The sequence below is a fragment of the Microcaecilia unicolor genome, chromosome 4, assembly GCF_901765095.1.
Source record: "Microcaecilia unicolor chromosome 4, aMicUni1.1, whole genome shotgun sequence".
NCBI lineage: Eukaryota > Metazoa > Chordata > Amphibia > Gymnophiona > Siphonopidae > Microcaecilia > Microcaecilia unicolor.
This window is the reverse complement of record NC_044034.1, coordinates 11,265,118-11,281,129: the sequence shown is the minus strand read 5'-3', so window position 1 is coordinate 11,281,129 and position 16,012 is coordinate 11,265,118. Positions and strand designations below refer to the sequence as shown.

The following is a 16,012-nucleotide window of genomic DNA, read 5'->3' as shown; positions in this document are numbered from 1 at the left end:
ACGATGAGGGTTGGAGCCGAGAAAATTAGTCAATTGGGTGTAATAGTCCTGTTTGGCAAGGAATAGAGAGGACTGGAAGGAGGATAGCATGAATTTGTAATGAATGAAGTCGCTATGGGTGCGAGATTTCCTCCAGAGGCGTTCAGCAGATTGGGCGCAGGAGCGAAGGTATCGGATGCAAAGGGTCAGCCAGGGCTGGGGATTAGTACGCCTTGTGCGATGGGAGATGGATGGTGCAAGGGTGTCCAGAGCAGAGGAGAGAGTGGCATTGTAAGTAGAGACAGCCTTGTCGACAGACTCGGAGGACATGATGGACGGGAGGAGATTAGAGATACTAGAGGATAAGGTGGGAGGGTCGACAGCCTGGAGATTCCTGAAAGTAGTGGTTAGTGTTGGGCGGGACTGAGGGGGAGGGTGATTAAGTATGAAGGTGATCAGGTGATGATCTGAGAGAGGAAGAGCAGAGGCGCAGAAATTGGAGGGTGAGCAGGTAGAGGAGAGGACGAGGTCAAGACAATGGCCAGTTTGGTGAATAGGGGTGGTGGAGCTCAGCACAACAACAGGATGGCATGATCTTTAAATGCCTTAAAACCAGGGGCTTTGGCTGCCATTTTCGTTAGATATGTTCATTTCCCAGCCTGTTAGTAAAACAATCCAGTCTCATGAACATTGAAGACCTCCTCTGGCACATAACCCTTTTAAACACGCAAGCCAGCTAGAACTTGCAGAAAAGGGTTTGATGTTTTCCTGACTCTGGGTGACGTATTTATAAATCTGTTTGACTTTCATCCTCATAGCAGTGCTGTCCACAGTGCATTTTTTAAAAATCCACCATTTGCATTATCCACAAATTTAACCACTTTTCCATCTTTTCTGCTGACTCATCACAAAGCACAGATGTAGTTTTAGAACTTTCTGGTTCTGCTTTTCGAACAGACCACATGACCACTCATCTCTTCCTTGTTTTGCTGGATTGATCAGTTGACTCATTAACTTTAACTTGCAGGCCAACGGTAGAAACAGACATGCCGGAATGAAGCTTATCCAACACACTATTTGTCATTAAGACACATCACATATTTCTCTTACGATTAGGTACATGAAAACCTTGTAACTCACCCCCTGGATGCTTGGTGGCCATTTCCAGAAGCAACTATACTGTATCATTCAGATGGAAACAGTTCTTTTCTTAATCCGGTCATCAGATTAAATATGTTTATTCCACGTTGACCAGATTAAGGGCCCTGTTTACTAAGGTACGTTAGCATTTTTAACGAGCCCACAATTAGCATGTAAGCACATATAGGGATATTGTAGGCACTTATAGGGTTAATGCATGTACATAGTTAACACACATTAAAGACGCTAACGAGCCTAACCTCTTGGACGCTCTAGGAAACTTGGTGGTTTGGTATAATTATTGTATATCAGATTCAGTTACCTGTATATTTGCCAAATTCCATCCACCAATCTGCATTAAAATAAAGATGAACAATGATCAGATCTCAGACAAGAGAAATAAGTACAATGATATAAAAAATTATTTTAGGGGTGGACAATGATAAAAGTTTTAACTGTGATTAATTGTGTGATGAAAAATTTTAATCATGCAATTAAGCACGCTTAATCACAGCATTTTGGGCACTAAAGAAAAACATTTCAAACAGCCTTCACCCAGTTTCTCTCATGCCCCCTCCCCCAGTCTTTCCCTCAGTTTCTCTCATGCCTCAATGCCCAGCCTTCACCCAGTTTCTCTTCCCCACTCCCCCCCCGCATTTTCTTGTACAGCAGGGCTCAGGCTCAGCGTTGCCTCAAATGCCTTGTCTCGCCCTATACGGTGATTGGGCTCTGCAGATACTTGAGTCACGCAGTGCAGGAAGTTGGGGAAGTCTTGTGGTTTGAAGTCTCACGAGACCTTCCCCAACTTCTTCCAAGAGGCAGCTCAAGTACCTGCAGAGCCCAATCACTGTGCAGGGCGAGACAAGGAGTTTGAGGCAGTAAGGTACCCTTTTACCAAGCTGCAGCAAAAGGGGGCCTGTGCTGGCGTCGCTGCATGTTTTTCACACGCGGCAAGGCCCCCTTTTACCACAGCGGCCATTTGGGAAGGAGGCAGTAAGGGCTCCCGCACTAACCCGGCAGTAACCGGGCAGCGTACGACATGTTTGTTGTAGCGCCAGATATGACGGCTTACCGCCACTTAGTAAAAGGGGCCCTAATAGTGTTATTAACACATTAATTGCTCACCCCTAAAATACATATGTTACTAACTGAACAAAACTTACCAAATCCTGCAGGATGTGATTTTATTTTGTAAAAAAAGAGAGAGAGAGAAATGTTAGAGATTTTGAATTATAAAAATGTCCTTCAATGATCTCATAAGTACATTCATACATAAGAACTGCCATCCAGGGAAAGATTGAAGGTCCATCAAGCCCAGTATCCTGTTTCCAACAGTGGTGAATCCAGGATCACAAGTACCTGGCAAAGTCCCAAAAGAGTAAGACAGATTTTCTTCTGCTTATCCCAGGAATAAGCTTATGACATAGCAAACACATGACTTCCAGGGTGCAATGCAGCAAAATAAAATAAGATTTGCCTTATCACCCATTCCTTCTTCAGATTACACTCAAATAGGAGGGACAATCGACAATGCAAGGTCATTGTTGCTTTGGACAGAACTGATGGTACAACTGTTATAAAGTAAGAACGTGACATTATCCAGCCCATATTCAGCCCATGGCAGTCAGTATTTTTTATGTTTAAATCATTTTTTATTAATTTTAGTGCAAAATCCACAAAAACATATGTATCCAGTCATATAAACAACAACAACCATATTCCTACCCCAAACCATTCCCTCCCCCCCCCTTTAAGCAACCATAATAATGAGAAAAAGACTGCATAATTAGTGTGATATTGACTGGAAAATACGCTAGCTTTTTGTTTTTTTTATATGCGATATATGCTGCTTTTTTCATTGTGTGACATCAGCCTTCTGCATTATTTATTATGTGACGGGTGCTGCTCTTTTTCCATTTGTTCCCAGATGTTCCTTTGCAGTTTAAGTGTTAGAGGGAGAGTTTTCTTTTGTGAGTGTTTCAGTAGCTGGTAAAAGTGGGACTTTTACTTCAGCGCTTGGTGTAATTTTTGCTTGTTTTATATTCCATTTATTTTTTTAATTCCTCTTTTTGCATTGTATTTTTCGTTTTGTTTTTCATTCCTTTTTTATGTAGTTTACAAGATAATCTGTTTCGTTTTTATAAGCCGTTGGCTGTGTTCATATTACTAATGATATGTTGCTCAGGTGGTGTATTTTATTTATTTATACACACTGTTTATACTTATTCATCGTTTGTACTCGGTGCCGAAATTGGTGGGACAAGACACCTGCTTGTTGTTTTAAGTTGTTATATACAATGAGCATATTTTTTTCTATTTGTTAGCTTATTAGCAGTATGAAGTGACATCAGTCTTATGCATTATTCATGCTGTTTGTCTTTTTATAGCAGCAGTGCCTTACAGTTGATGTTTCTTATTCAAGTGTCGGTGGGAGAGTACGTCAACAGTGCGCAACATGCTGGTAATGCTGATATTTGGTTTTTAACATGATGATCCCTACTATATCCTTGTGAAGAAGTGTGTTTTAAGCCTGTAAAATGTATTAGATATTTTCCTGTTTTAATTATGTCCTGAAGTGTATTTCTCCTATTTGGCCAGCAGGTGGTGTTTCTTTAACTCAAGCAGGAAGCAAGCAGCAGTAAAACTTGTTGACTGGGCTCTGATTGGCCTGGAGTTTGAAATTGCTCAGCAGTTGTTGCTGTTGCTTTAGTCTTAGCCCGGGAGAAAAGAGAGATAGATCTCTTTGCTGAGGCTTGGTTAATTATATGTCTTGATCTTCCCAGGTACTGTTTAGGCAGTATACAGATGTTTAGTTAGTGTTATAATTGATCAATATTTCAGTTACATGTTATTGTTTGCTATTTGTACTATTTTGTTCCACTGTTCAATATTTTAAAGAGAATAATCATAACAGTTTGTTTGCCCTGTTTATCTGGACTGATAAAGAATCCTGGTGGTTTGTGTGATGGGTCTATGAGTGCTTTCTTGGAACTGTGGGACCACTGGGAGTGTGGCCTCAGTAACCTAAAAATCACTGGGGATAACTTGAGAGTGGGAGACCCACCCAGAGGCAGTTGTGACCCAGTGGCTAGGAGGACGGTGCTAGTGTAGAGCACATAAGTGTAGCCATACTGGGTCAGCCCAAGGGTCCATCTAGCCCAGTACCCTGTTTTCCGAACAGTGCTCAAGCCAGGTAACAAGTACCTGGCAGAAACCCAAATCATGGTAACACTCCATACCACAAATCCCAGGGCAAGCAGTTGCTTCCCATGTCTGCCTCAAAGAGTTCCATAGTTTAACTATTCGTTGAGTGAAAAAATATTTCCTTCTATTTGTTTTAAAAGTATTTCCATGTAACTTCCTCAAGTGTCTCCTAGTCTTTGTACTTTTGGAATGAGTAAAAAATCAATTTACTTCTACTTCTTCTACACTACTTAGGATTTTGTAGACCTCAATCATATCTCCCCTCATCCGTCTCTTTTCCAAGCTGAAGAGCCCTAACCTCTTTAGCCTTTCCTCATACAAGAGGAGTTCCATCCCCTTTATCATTTTGGTCGCTCTTCTTTGAACCTTTTCTAATTCCGCTATATCTTTTTTGATATACGGCGACCAGAACTGAACGCAATACTCAAGGTGCGGCTTCACCATGGAGCGATACAAAAGCGTTATAGTGTTTTCAGTCTTATTCACCATCCCTTTCCTAATGATTCCTTGCATCCTGTTTGATTTTTGGCTGCCGCCGCCACACACTGAGCAGAAGATTTCAGCGTATTATCTGCAACACCCAGATCTTTTTTCTTAAGCGCTGACCCCCAAGGTGGACCCTAGCATCAGGTAACTATGATTCAGATTATTCTTCCCAATGTACATCACCTTGCATTTGTCCATATTAAATTTCATCTGCCATTTGGACGCCCAGTCTTCCAATTTCCAAAGGTCTTCCTGCAATATTTCACAGTCCACACTTATTTTAACAACCTTGAATAGTTGTGTATCATTTGTAAATTTGATCACCTCACTCATCGTTCCGATTTCCATATCATTTATAAATATGTTAAATAGTACCGGTCTCAGTACAGATCCCTGCGGCACTCCACTGTTCACCCTCCTCCATTGACAGAAATGACCATTTATTCCTACCCTCTGTTTTCTGTCCAATAACCAATTCCTAATCTACACTGGTTAAAAGATAGGAAACAGAGTAGGAGTAAATGATCAATATTCTCAATGGAGAAGGGTAAATAATGGGGTTCCTCGGGTTCTGTGCTGGGACCTCCACTTTTTAACTTAGTCACAAATGATTTAGAAATGGGACTAATGAGTGGGGTGATTACATTTGCTGAGGACATAATGTTATTCAAAGTTCTTAAAACACAAGAGGATTGTGGAAAAATTGCAAGAGGACCTTACATGACTGGGAGACAGAATCCAACTGGCAGATGACATTTAGATCTATAAATAATAGCGCTGAAATTTGTACAGCCTGTCTCGGCATTATCGACGCAGTGCCAGGATGGTCTGGAGATTGAGCATGGGTAGAGTCAGAAGTTACCTCATTAGTGGCAAAATTTAGTCCAGTAACTGGGTAACTATCTAGATAAAATTAGGACAACAAAAAGGATGTGGTAACTTTGGGTTACTATTTGGTACCCATCAGAATATTATTGCTAGTCAATGTATATCCACATACTCAGTACCGGTATAAGATACAGCCCAGCACAGGAAATCTAGGTATAAAAAACCTGCAGTGGCCAGTGTTTAAAAGAGGCTAAACATCACAGCTTCAATATTATTCCTTCAATGGCTGGATCTAATATATGGAATGCATTCCCAGGAGAAACCCAATTATAGGCTGATCACTTAAACTTTAGAAAACAGTTAAAATCCTTTTTACATACTCAGTTCCTTCTTTCATCAGGCATTTGGTAATTGATCATCGCTGAAGTATAAATACTGTTATGTTTATCAGGTATTCAGAGTGTATGTTAATGATACAGAATTAATATGTCTGCCAGTAATTGATATGAATGTGATGGTCATGATTAAATGTTTCATTGCCTTTATATAGGTTGAATTATACCGTGCCTAGAACTGCAGATTATAAATTATGTTAAACAAATAAATACAAAAATATTTAGTTCCTGAGTTTCTCAAGTTGGTTTCCTATAAGGGTTTTTTTCTTTTGTTGAAGTATTAAACGAAGGTCCCTGTTAGGTGAATATTGGGATTTGTTCCTTAGAAAGCAGTTGAGGTGGGTTGAACAGTGTAACAATGTAACTTACTGCAGAGTGAACAATGTAACACTATAATTTATTGTGGGGTGAACAGTGCTACACTGTATTTTCCTGGGGGCTGAACAATGTAACACTGTGTCTACTGGTGTCTGTTCTCAGATTTATACAATGAACAAAAATATATATATTTATTTCTGCACATTTTTAGTGGAATCATCCAGAGCATTTGTAAAGAAGACAAACCAAATTAAAAAGAGATCAATTCCTCACCTCCAAATTTTGTAATCCATTTCTTCAGCTGCTGTGGGTAGCTCAATTGGAAACCCACTTTCAGATCAGTAGAAACAGCCTCTGGTTCTGGAAACTTCATTTTCTCACACCTATGGGTTAGAGAGTCACTGGGATTATTCAGGGGATAGAGATGTGACAGTGGAAGGAATGAAATATCCCATGAACACTCTGTGATTATGGGACTCATTTTTGAAACCACTCCTGATTCCCTCCAGTGGTCATCTGGGTATTTAGGGCACCTTTTTGTGCCTTATTCGTTATAAAAACAGGTCTAGCTCAAAACATCTAAGTTTTAGACCTGGATGTTTTTCTTTTGTTCCATTATGGCTGAAAAACATCTAAGTCTTAGGAACGCACAAGTCACAGCCTGAACAAGCCCCTGACACGTCCCTTGAGATTTGGACACACTTCTGACGGACTTCATAGAAAAATGTCTAAAAATAGGTTTTGAAAATACTGATTTGGGTGTTTTTGTGAGAAAAAGATCCAAATGCTGCTTTATGCCACTTTTTAGATGTTTTGAAAATTAGCCCAATAGCGGAATTAGAAAAGGTTCAAAGAAGAGCAACCAAAATGATAAAGGGGATGGAACTCCTCTCGGATGAGGAAAGGCTAAAGAGGTTAGGGCTCTTCAGCTTGGAAAAAGAGACGGATAAGGGGAGATATGATTGAGGTTTATAAAATTCTCAGTGGTGTAGAATGCGTAGAAGTAAATCAATTTTTTACACATTCCAAAAGTGCAAAGACTAGGGGCCACTCGAGAAAGCTACATGGAAATACTTTTAAAACAAATAGGAGGAAATATTTTTTAACTCAACAAATAGTTATGCTCTGGAACTCTTTGCTAGAGGATGTGGTAACAGTGGTTAGCGTATCTGGGTTTGGACAAATTCCTGGAGGAAAAGTCCATAGTCTGCTATTGTGGCAGACATGGGAAGCAACTGCTTGCCCTGGGATTTGTAGCATGGAGTGTTGCCACGATTTGGGTTTCTGCCAGGTACGTGTGACCTGGATTGGCCACTGTTGGAAGCAGGATACTGGGCTAGATGGACCATTGGTCTGACCCAGTATGGTTACTCTTATGTTCTTATAATCCACAATACGACACTGTATCCCATCCTATGACTTTTTACTTTCCTCAGGAGAAATTCATGGGGAACTTTATCAAATGTCTTCTGAAAATCCAGATATACAGTATCAACTGGCTTACCATTATCCACATGTTTACTCACCCTTCAAAGAAATATAAACACATTTTTATAGAATTGCTTTGTTATGGACAGCGTCAGAACAGAGACCAGCAACTCCTTCTGCAATACGGTTAAGGGGCAGCACCACTGGCAAGGTAGAGGTGGAAAGGAGTTTGAAAGGGTGAAGTTTGGTGGGGAATGAAGAGAGGATTCATGGAGGGCCAAATAGGTGAGGACAGGGAGGTTGGTGGGAGAGAAGTTCTGTCAGTACAGGGATGGAAAGGGGAGAGTCAGGGGGAAGGGAAGGTTGGTCTGTAATTCTCCTCCCCATCCTCTATCTTATCCCTTCCATTTCTCAGTGCTTCCTCTGAACTTTAGTTCTCCCTTTCCTCACTTAATCCCACCTCCCTTTCTCCCATTCTCAATTCCATGTCTACTACTAATCATTTCTATAGCACTACTAGACATATGCAGCACTGTACACATTATATACAGGCACTTTCTCTGTCCCTAGGGGGCTCACAATCAGAGTTTTTTTTTGTTCCTGGGGCAATGGAGGGTTAAGTGATTTGCCCAAGGTCACAAGGAGCTGCAGTGGGGCTCGAACCCAGGTTGCCAAGATCAAAGCCCACCATTAAACTACTCCTCTCCCTTTCACCAATCAATTAATTCCCTTCTTTCTCACTCAAAATCCATCCAGCCGCATAGAAAATGACAGAAAACTAACTTGTACCTGCTCAGGGCATCCTTCACATCCTAAAGGGAAATGAGACAGAGAATATTTCTAGTTAGATTTCACAGTTTATGAGAACACATTATACATTAGGATACTCTACTCACAGCTGTGCTCAATCAATTCAAACAGGATATAGCATTTGGAAACAACATCCTTTTTCTACAATTTGACTTATCTAGTGCATTTGACATGGTAAGTCATAATACTCTAACCAAACTACTAGACAAAATCGGGATCGGCGGAAATATCATTAAATGGATAACAGGCTTCATCACCACAAGATCCTACCAAGTGTAAATATATGGCCACCCTTGCTCTCAGTGAAATACAGGTCAATGGCTCAGGCTAAAGAGCTAGGCCTCTGCAAGCAAATGGCTCATAATAAGAGCTGGGCTTCTCTTAAAAATCCAAAGTCATTTCTGATACAAAATACATTTTTCTGCAGCACAAGCTGAACTGAGTTCTCAGGGAGCTGGCACGGGAGGGGGTCTTTTGCTCTTATAAACATGCCTGGGACTGGCATCAGTGAAGAGTCATGAAAGATGTTTTGGGCTAATGAAAGTAGATAAGGGGGTAGATGTACGTAGTTAGAGAGTACTCAGAGGGAGGGGGAGCTGAGAAGAGCTGAGAAGAGCAGAATGACCGATGAAGTCATCTCGCCACCTGTGCTTGGCACCCCTTTTGTGTATAGTTGGAACCTGGGACCTAATGAAGTCACCCTTATCGGTTCCTTATCAACTGATAAGGGATAGCAAGTTCTGCTGACAAAGCTGGATCCCATTGGAATCCATTGGGTTGAGACAGTATAAAGGAAGCACCCCGAGAAGTGTAAGACGCAGAAGGAGAGACAGAGAGAGAGAGAGAGAGAGAGACAGACGCAGATACAGAGGCAGATGCTGATGGAGGAGAGAGACAGAGTACCACCGAGAGCTGATGTGTCGTGTGATTCTGTTCCACTGTATGATTGACTGAATTGCTGGTATCCTCATTATTGGGTGATGTATCAATGCTAATTAATACTAATAAACTATATCTCTTTAACTAATTAAAACTGGGTTCCTTTTTAATTACAGACTTAGCTACGGCTGAGCCTGTACTAAACTGCCATGAGCAGATTCAAGGTTGGGAAAGCTAGATATTTGGAGGGCATATGTAACTTTGCCCAGAGAGAGATGAGATGGGCCACTGCTTCCGCTGCTTGATTAGCAAAGGCAGATTCAGAGAAAATAAACACAAGTTAAATCAATGTCATCAATTTCATCTCCCTGGTCATCAGATTGCAGTGTACCACAAGGATCTACTCTATCCCCAATCCTCTTCAATCTTATGATGATCCCCCTAGCCAAATCCCTATTCAAACATGGTCTCAACCCTTTCTTCTATGCTGATAACGTCAACATCTTCATCCCCTTCAAAACAGATCTAACAGAAATCTCTGATAAAATAACTACCGGCATGAACATCATAACCTCTTGGGCCAATGCTTTTATGATGAAACTGAACAAAGAGAAAACACAATGCCTAATCCTCTCATCCCAACACTCTGCACCCCTCCCAACTACTCTTAATACCCCTGACATCACAATCTCCATATCCAACAACCTGAAAATTCTTGGGGTGACCTTAGACACACATCTAACACTAGAAAATCACGCAAAATCCACTACGAAGCAAATGTTCAACATGATGTGGACACTGAAACGCAAGAAACCATATCTTCCCCTGAAAACATTCCGTAACCTGGTACAATCCATAGTACATACCCACATTGACTACTGCAATAGTATTTTTATAGGCTGTAAGGCCCAAATCCTGAAAAAACACTAGACTGCCCAAAACACGGCAGCTAGACTCATTTTTGGCAAAACACGATTTGATAGCGCAACTCCCCTTCATGTAAAGCTTCATTGGGCTCCCAATCAGAGAATGAATCCAACTTCTCCTTCTTAGGCAGCCAGCTCTGGAGTGCCCTACTCAGATCTATTCGAGCAATCAATGACTATCTACCCTTCCGGAAATCGCTGAAAACCCAACTATTTAAGCAAGCTTACCCAAATGAGCCGACCTAACCTACATCTACCCAAAACCTGATAGTGTGACAAAAATAATGACTTAGACCACAACCCCGACAATGACACTGTCTTCGACCACGACTTCCACCCATTCTCCCTATGCTTTTCCCCCTACTTATCCCCTTTCCCTCATTTCATTTCTCCTATCCACATTCTCCTTTATTATTCTGCTGCTTGTACTCTCTCCACAATACTTTGTAACCCTATTACTATGTAAGCTGCATTGAACCTGCTATGAGTGGGAAAGCGCGGGGTACAAATGTAACAAATAAATAAATCACAAAACAGCTACAAACTTTTGATGCCATTTCTATGATCAGCATCCAAAAATCTATAAGAAACACCCAAACTCATTATGGAAACAAGTGTATCAGCCTGTTTCAAACCTACCATTTATCTCCTAAGTTGTAATTGATACTTGGGCAACTTTTCAAGTATTTAGATAAAACACACGTCCTTTCATGATAATCAGACTTTTGGATGGGGCACAGTACTGAAACCTCCTTAGTGGCTCTGATCCGTGATCTGCATGTAGAGGCTCTCAAGGGCCTGGTTTGGGCAGAGGTGGAGTTGTGATGTCTGGGTAAAAAGGTATCAAAAGTGGGGTAAGTGACTTATTTCTAGCAGAGGGATATCAACTGTATAATCCTGCAAATTTTCAGCCTCAGGAATGGACAAACTACATCTTTAAAAAATAAGAAATGTTTATCAATTAAGTGAATAACCCTGGAAATCACATACCCACAGTTTTTAGGCTGTAGAACATGAAAAACATCAACGTTGTGAAAAAGTTGTATAGTCCCTCTCTACTGACCCTACAGTAAACAAAACATTCAAAAAGGAAAGTTGCCCAATTTACCCTTCCAAACTTTTATAACCTTTATCCCTGTTATTTGTAACCCACGTTTGGTACCTTTTCACTCAATGACTCAAATATAGATCATTAAAAACACATGACTTGTGTAGAGCACATACAGCAATTTACACCTTCTTCAGAGCAGGAGGATTTGGCCATTTAAGCCCCATGAAATTATTTTAAAAGCTCTGATTTGGTAAGTGCAGCTGCTGGCTGAAAAATCGGCCCTTATATAAGATATTTCGATCTGCTACTTGATTTACTACTCCCTGATTCCTCCTGGAAGATCTGTAACCTCCTTAGAAATAGATTTGCTAATCTCACCTTCAGTAACTCGGTGGCCGGCTGCTGACTCTTCTCCTGTGTCTCGGAGATCAGCTGCATAAGGGAGGAACTTTGCTCTTCTAGCTGGGTCACATTTTCAGTGATTCTCTGGAGAATCTTCTTCTCTTCCTCCTCCAGTCTCGAAAGAAGGATCTGCTTCTCCTTATTCAGAAACTGGTGCAACTCTTCAAACTCGGACTCAACTATCTGCCTTTTCCTCTCTGTCTCTCTCTGGATTAAACAAGGAGAGATAATTCTCAGTAACACTATTGCAGTGGCGCCATTACCCTCCTCTCAGTGGTGGCTCTGGTACAGCCTTCCTCCTCTCACCACCCACTCTTTTCCCAGCCTTCCTCTCTCAACATACTCAGAAGCATATCCTCCTTTCACAATCTCCTCCATCCCCTGCCCAGCAACTCTCTCTGCCTCTCTCCCCATGTGAACTGTACCCATCCCGGTATCACTGTTGTCCCCATATCATTTCTAAGTGAGCAGAAGAGGGGTCTCCCTTCTTTCCTATTCTCACCCCTTACTACAAACAGCCTCCATTTCACTCTTCCCCAGCATCTACCCCCTGCATCTCCCAATTCTCTCCCTTCCTCAGTGTTCATTAGCATCTCGTTCTCCTCTTTCTCCTAATATCTAGCTCCTGCTTCCTTCTGTTTCTTACCCCATAATCTTGCCCTGCCATTTTGAACATTTTGTTGAGTGGTGGTTCTCCACTGATCTACCTTCTCTTCAATGACAGCACTGTGAGCACTTTCAAAATAAGTGGTTACGGTTGGGGGAAGGGAGTGGAGGGAGGGAGAGGGGGAAGGGATGTTGATGGAAGGGAAGAAAGGGGGCATGGATTCTTTAAGGCTTAGGTGTAGGCATGTGTTTTGGTTTCCGCCGTGTGCCTGAAAATTATTTTCCGGCGCACATAACAGACAAGTGTAAAAAATGAAATTACCACCCAGGCCACACGGTAGCCGGGCAGTAACTCCGAATTGATGTTCGTTGGGTACATGTTAGGCACCAACGCAGCTTAGTAAAAGGACTTTTTAGTTTTCTGGTTACTACTGTTAAATTTGACTCTATTTTCAATTTTTTTTGTTACATTTGTACCCTGCTCTTTCCCACTCATGGCAGGCTCAATGCGGCTTACATGGGGCAATGGAGGGTTAAGTGACTTGCCCAGAGTCACAAGGAGCTGCCTGTGCCTGAAGTGGGAATCAAACTCAGTTCCCCAGGACCAAAGTCCACCACCCTAACCACTAGGCCACTCCTCCACTGTTGCTACTATTTGAGATTCTACATGGAATGTTGCTATTCCACTAGCAACATTCCATGTAGAAGTCGGCCCTTGCAGATCACCAATGTGGCCGCGCAGGCTTCTGCTTCTGTGAGTCTGACGTCCTGCACGTACGCGCAGGACGTCAGACTCACAGAAACAGAAGCCTGCGCAGCCTTCTACATGGAATGTTGCTAGTGGAATAGCAACATTCCATGTAGAATCTCCAATAGTAGCAACATTCCATGTAGAATCTCTAATAGTATCTATTTTATTTTTGTTACATTTGTACCCTGCGCTTTCCCACTCATGGCAGGCTCAATGCGGCTTTCATGGGGCAATGGAGGGTTAAGTGACTTGCCCAGAGTCACAAGGAGCTGCACATCCTGATGTTATCTCACAATGCCTGTGATTTGGATGTAGTTGCAGTGCTGCCACTAAAGAGAAGGTGGAGTGGTAGGAAGCCGTGGTTACGGGACCCTCATTTCACCCTCTGGCTGTGCAGAACCTCTTGATGACAGAGCTTGAAAATCTCCAGCCTGAAGTTCTACCTTTCTAATCTCATTTTCCTGAGGACCACTGAGTTCACCTAACACCAGCTCTGCTGAGCTTTGTGACACCAGAGGATCCAGAATCCGTAACTCTATCCTGGAGCTCTCAAAAACCCATCAAAAGTTACAGGTTACAAATGATTAAATTAGATGAAAATTAGTTTCCACATCACAGGAGTTATTTAAGATTGAAATCTGTATCCTGGAACTCAGTTAAAATGCATCAGGACAGACCCATCCCTGAATGAGCAGAAACCTACATATAACACATCTGTGAGTGTCACCAGATCACCTCAGCCATGATGTGATGAAGGCACTGAGAGGCAATTCTATAATCTGGCGCCAAGAGAGAGGTACCATGATGGGGTGCAATTAATTTCAATTATGTAATGACTAGTAAAAAAGCCCCGTTTCTGATGCAAATGAAACGGGGGCTAGCAATGTTTTCTTCTGTGTGCATGTGGGAGACAGTGTGTGTGTCCCTGCCCTCTGGCCTCTCTCCCCTCCCCCCTCTGAGTCCTTCACTGTTACAGAGCCAGCGATTTGATTTCGTGCTCTAAAAAGCCCCGTTTCTGATGCAAATGAAACGGGGGCTAGCAATGTTTTCTTCTGAGTGCATGTGGGAGTGTGTGTGTCCCTGCCCTCTGGCCTCTGTCCCCTCCCCCCTCTGAGTCCTTCACTGTTACAGAGCCAGCGATTTGATTTCGTGCTCTGCTGTTTTCCTTCACTGACTGTGTTACAGAGAGGGCGGGGCAGACACTCATAGGGAAACCGGATATCTCGCCCCCTTCACACTTCCGGCTGGAGGCTTCATAGAACGTTGGTTTTGCCTTTTATATAGAGAGATTTCAGGACAAGCTGAAGCCTGCAGAAACTGGCTCAGAAGGAGACACAGACACCCACCCTCAGCACTTCAGTTTTCTTCCTTTCAGCACATTTAAACTTCAGAAGATCTTTCAGATTCTTTCTCAGAGGCTTCAGGTGCATTTTAAGTTTTGCCTGTGAAAATTAAACATCATTCATTAGCATATGAATGTTTTTTTAACAACAATTTCAGACTCAACAGTAAATGTGAGACGTTCCTTCCACTTTAGATCACTTCTTTCAGGTAACTGAATTCTGAGTGGTCAATATTCCACGTGATGTAACCAGACAGGGTAGGCATCTGCCTAGTTAAATTGCGCTGAACTGGCCATGAACCAATATTCAGTAGCCTTTAACCACTGAATATTGGCAAAAGTTCTGTCCAGGCAGTGGAGGGCTGAAACCAGGGCAGAGTCAGGGTGGAACTGAGAGATATGCAGGCACCAGTGATATTCAGTTCCAGTACCCCATATTTTATTTTTAGTACATTTGCACCCCATGCTTTCCCACTCATAGCAGGCTCAATGTGGCTTACATATTATATACAGGTACTTATTTGTACCTGGGGCAATGGAGGGTTAAGTGACTTGCCCAGAGTCACAAGGAGCTGCCTGTGCCTGAAGTGGGAATCAACCCAGTTCCCCAGGACCAAAGTCCACTACCCTAACCACTAGGCCACTCCTCCACTCACATAGCTAACCAGGTAAACTGAATCATGAACAAGGTGTCCTAACCAGGGATTTAGACTATCTCAAGGGTGGATAGGTGAGAGCATAATTAGGCAGGACTAGGTGGGAAACGAGATTAAGAAAAGAGTTCTTTGTATTCAGAAAGGCCAAACTGAAGAAATGTGTTTTTAGAAGACTTGTAAAAGTTAGGTAATCAGCTGTAAACTTGATTGATTTAGGAAGAGAATTTTGGTGCTTTGATAGGACAAATTAGCAGAGTGAATTGTTTTATATATCACATTCTTACAGATAGGGAAATGTAAAGATGAAACAGCATTACGAGGGGGTAATTCAATAGATATTCATTATTATTATGATCATCTGTTTAGGTTCTTGGGTACAGCATGGAGTATTGGCAATACCTGTATTCCTTCTGGGAGCCACAACTCACAGGCTGAATATTGACCCCTGAATGTATATGGAAGATGCCTGAATAGACAGCAGCCAGGGTTCAAGTTTTGATGATTGATCTTACTACTCATATGCTTCAAAACGCTAATTCAACTCTTTAGTTTTATGAGAATGAAAACGTAAATTTTCTGTAATATCATTAAATACACACACCTTCATCTCCCTCTATAGAGTTCATGGTGTGAGATTTGTGACCCTAGGACACACACTGTGATACTAAAGATACTGACACACACCTTGGATTCCTGCACAGCCTCCACTACGGAGGAAAGGGAAATGGTGCTTGATAAACCACTTCTCTGTGGTTTTTGCAACTACATTCAAAGCAGGGTCACAGAGCTGCATTGGGCATTGAACCCAGTC

General features: G+C 42.0%; 2 protein-coding genes across 5 annotated transcripts in view; one reads left to right on the top strand and one right to left on the bottom strand.

Moving 5' to 3' along the window:
• Window positions 1-16,012, bottom strand: part of LOC115468286 (E3 ubiquitin-protein ligase TRIM39-like) — an 875,973-nt gene that overhangs the window by 268,937 nt on the left and 591,024 nt on the right. The window contains exons 2-5 of one of the 4 annotated variants that reach the window (XM_030199898.1): window positions 14,550-14,645; window positions 11,823-12,053; window positions 8,568-8,590; window positions 6,624-6,733 (exon numbers count right to left, since the gene is read on the bottom strand). In XM_030199898.1, the coding sequence (XP_030055758.1) occupies window positions 6,624-6,733; window positions 8,568-8,590; window positions 11,823-12,053; window positions 14,550-14,645 (460 nt within the window). The remainder of the gene's footprint in view (window positions 1-6,623; window positions 6,734-8,567; window positions 8,591-11,822; window positions 12,054-14,549; window positions 14,646-16,012) is intronic. The other 3 variants (XM_030199897.1, XM_030199894.1, XM_030199896.1) reach the window with 3 other exon arrangements.
• The window catches only part of LOC115468283 (E3 ubiquitin-protein ligase TRIM39-like), a 572,298-nt gene that overhangs the window by 148,061 nt on the left and 408,225 nt on the right, over window positions 1-16,012 (top strand). The gene's annotated exons all lie outside the window — the stretch shown is intronic.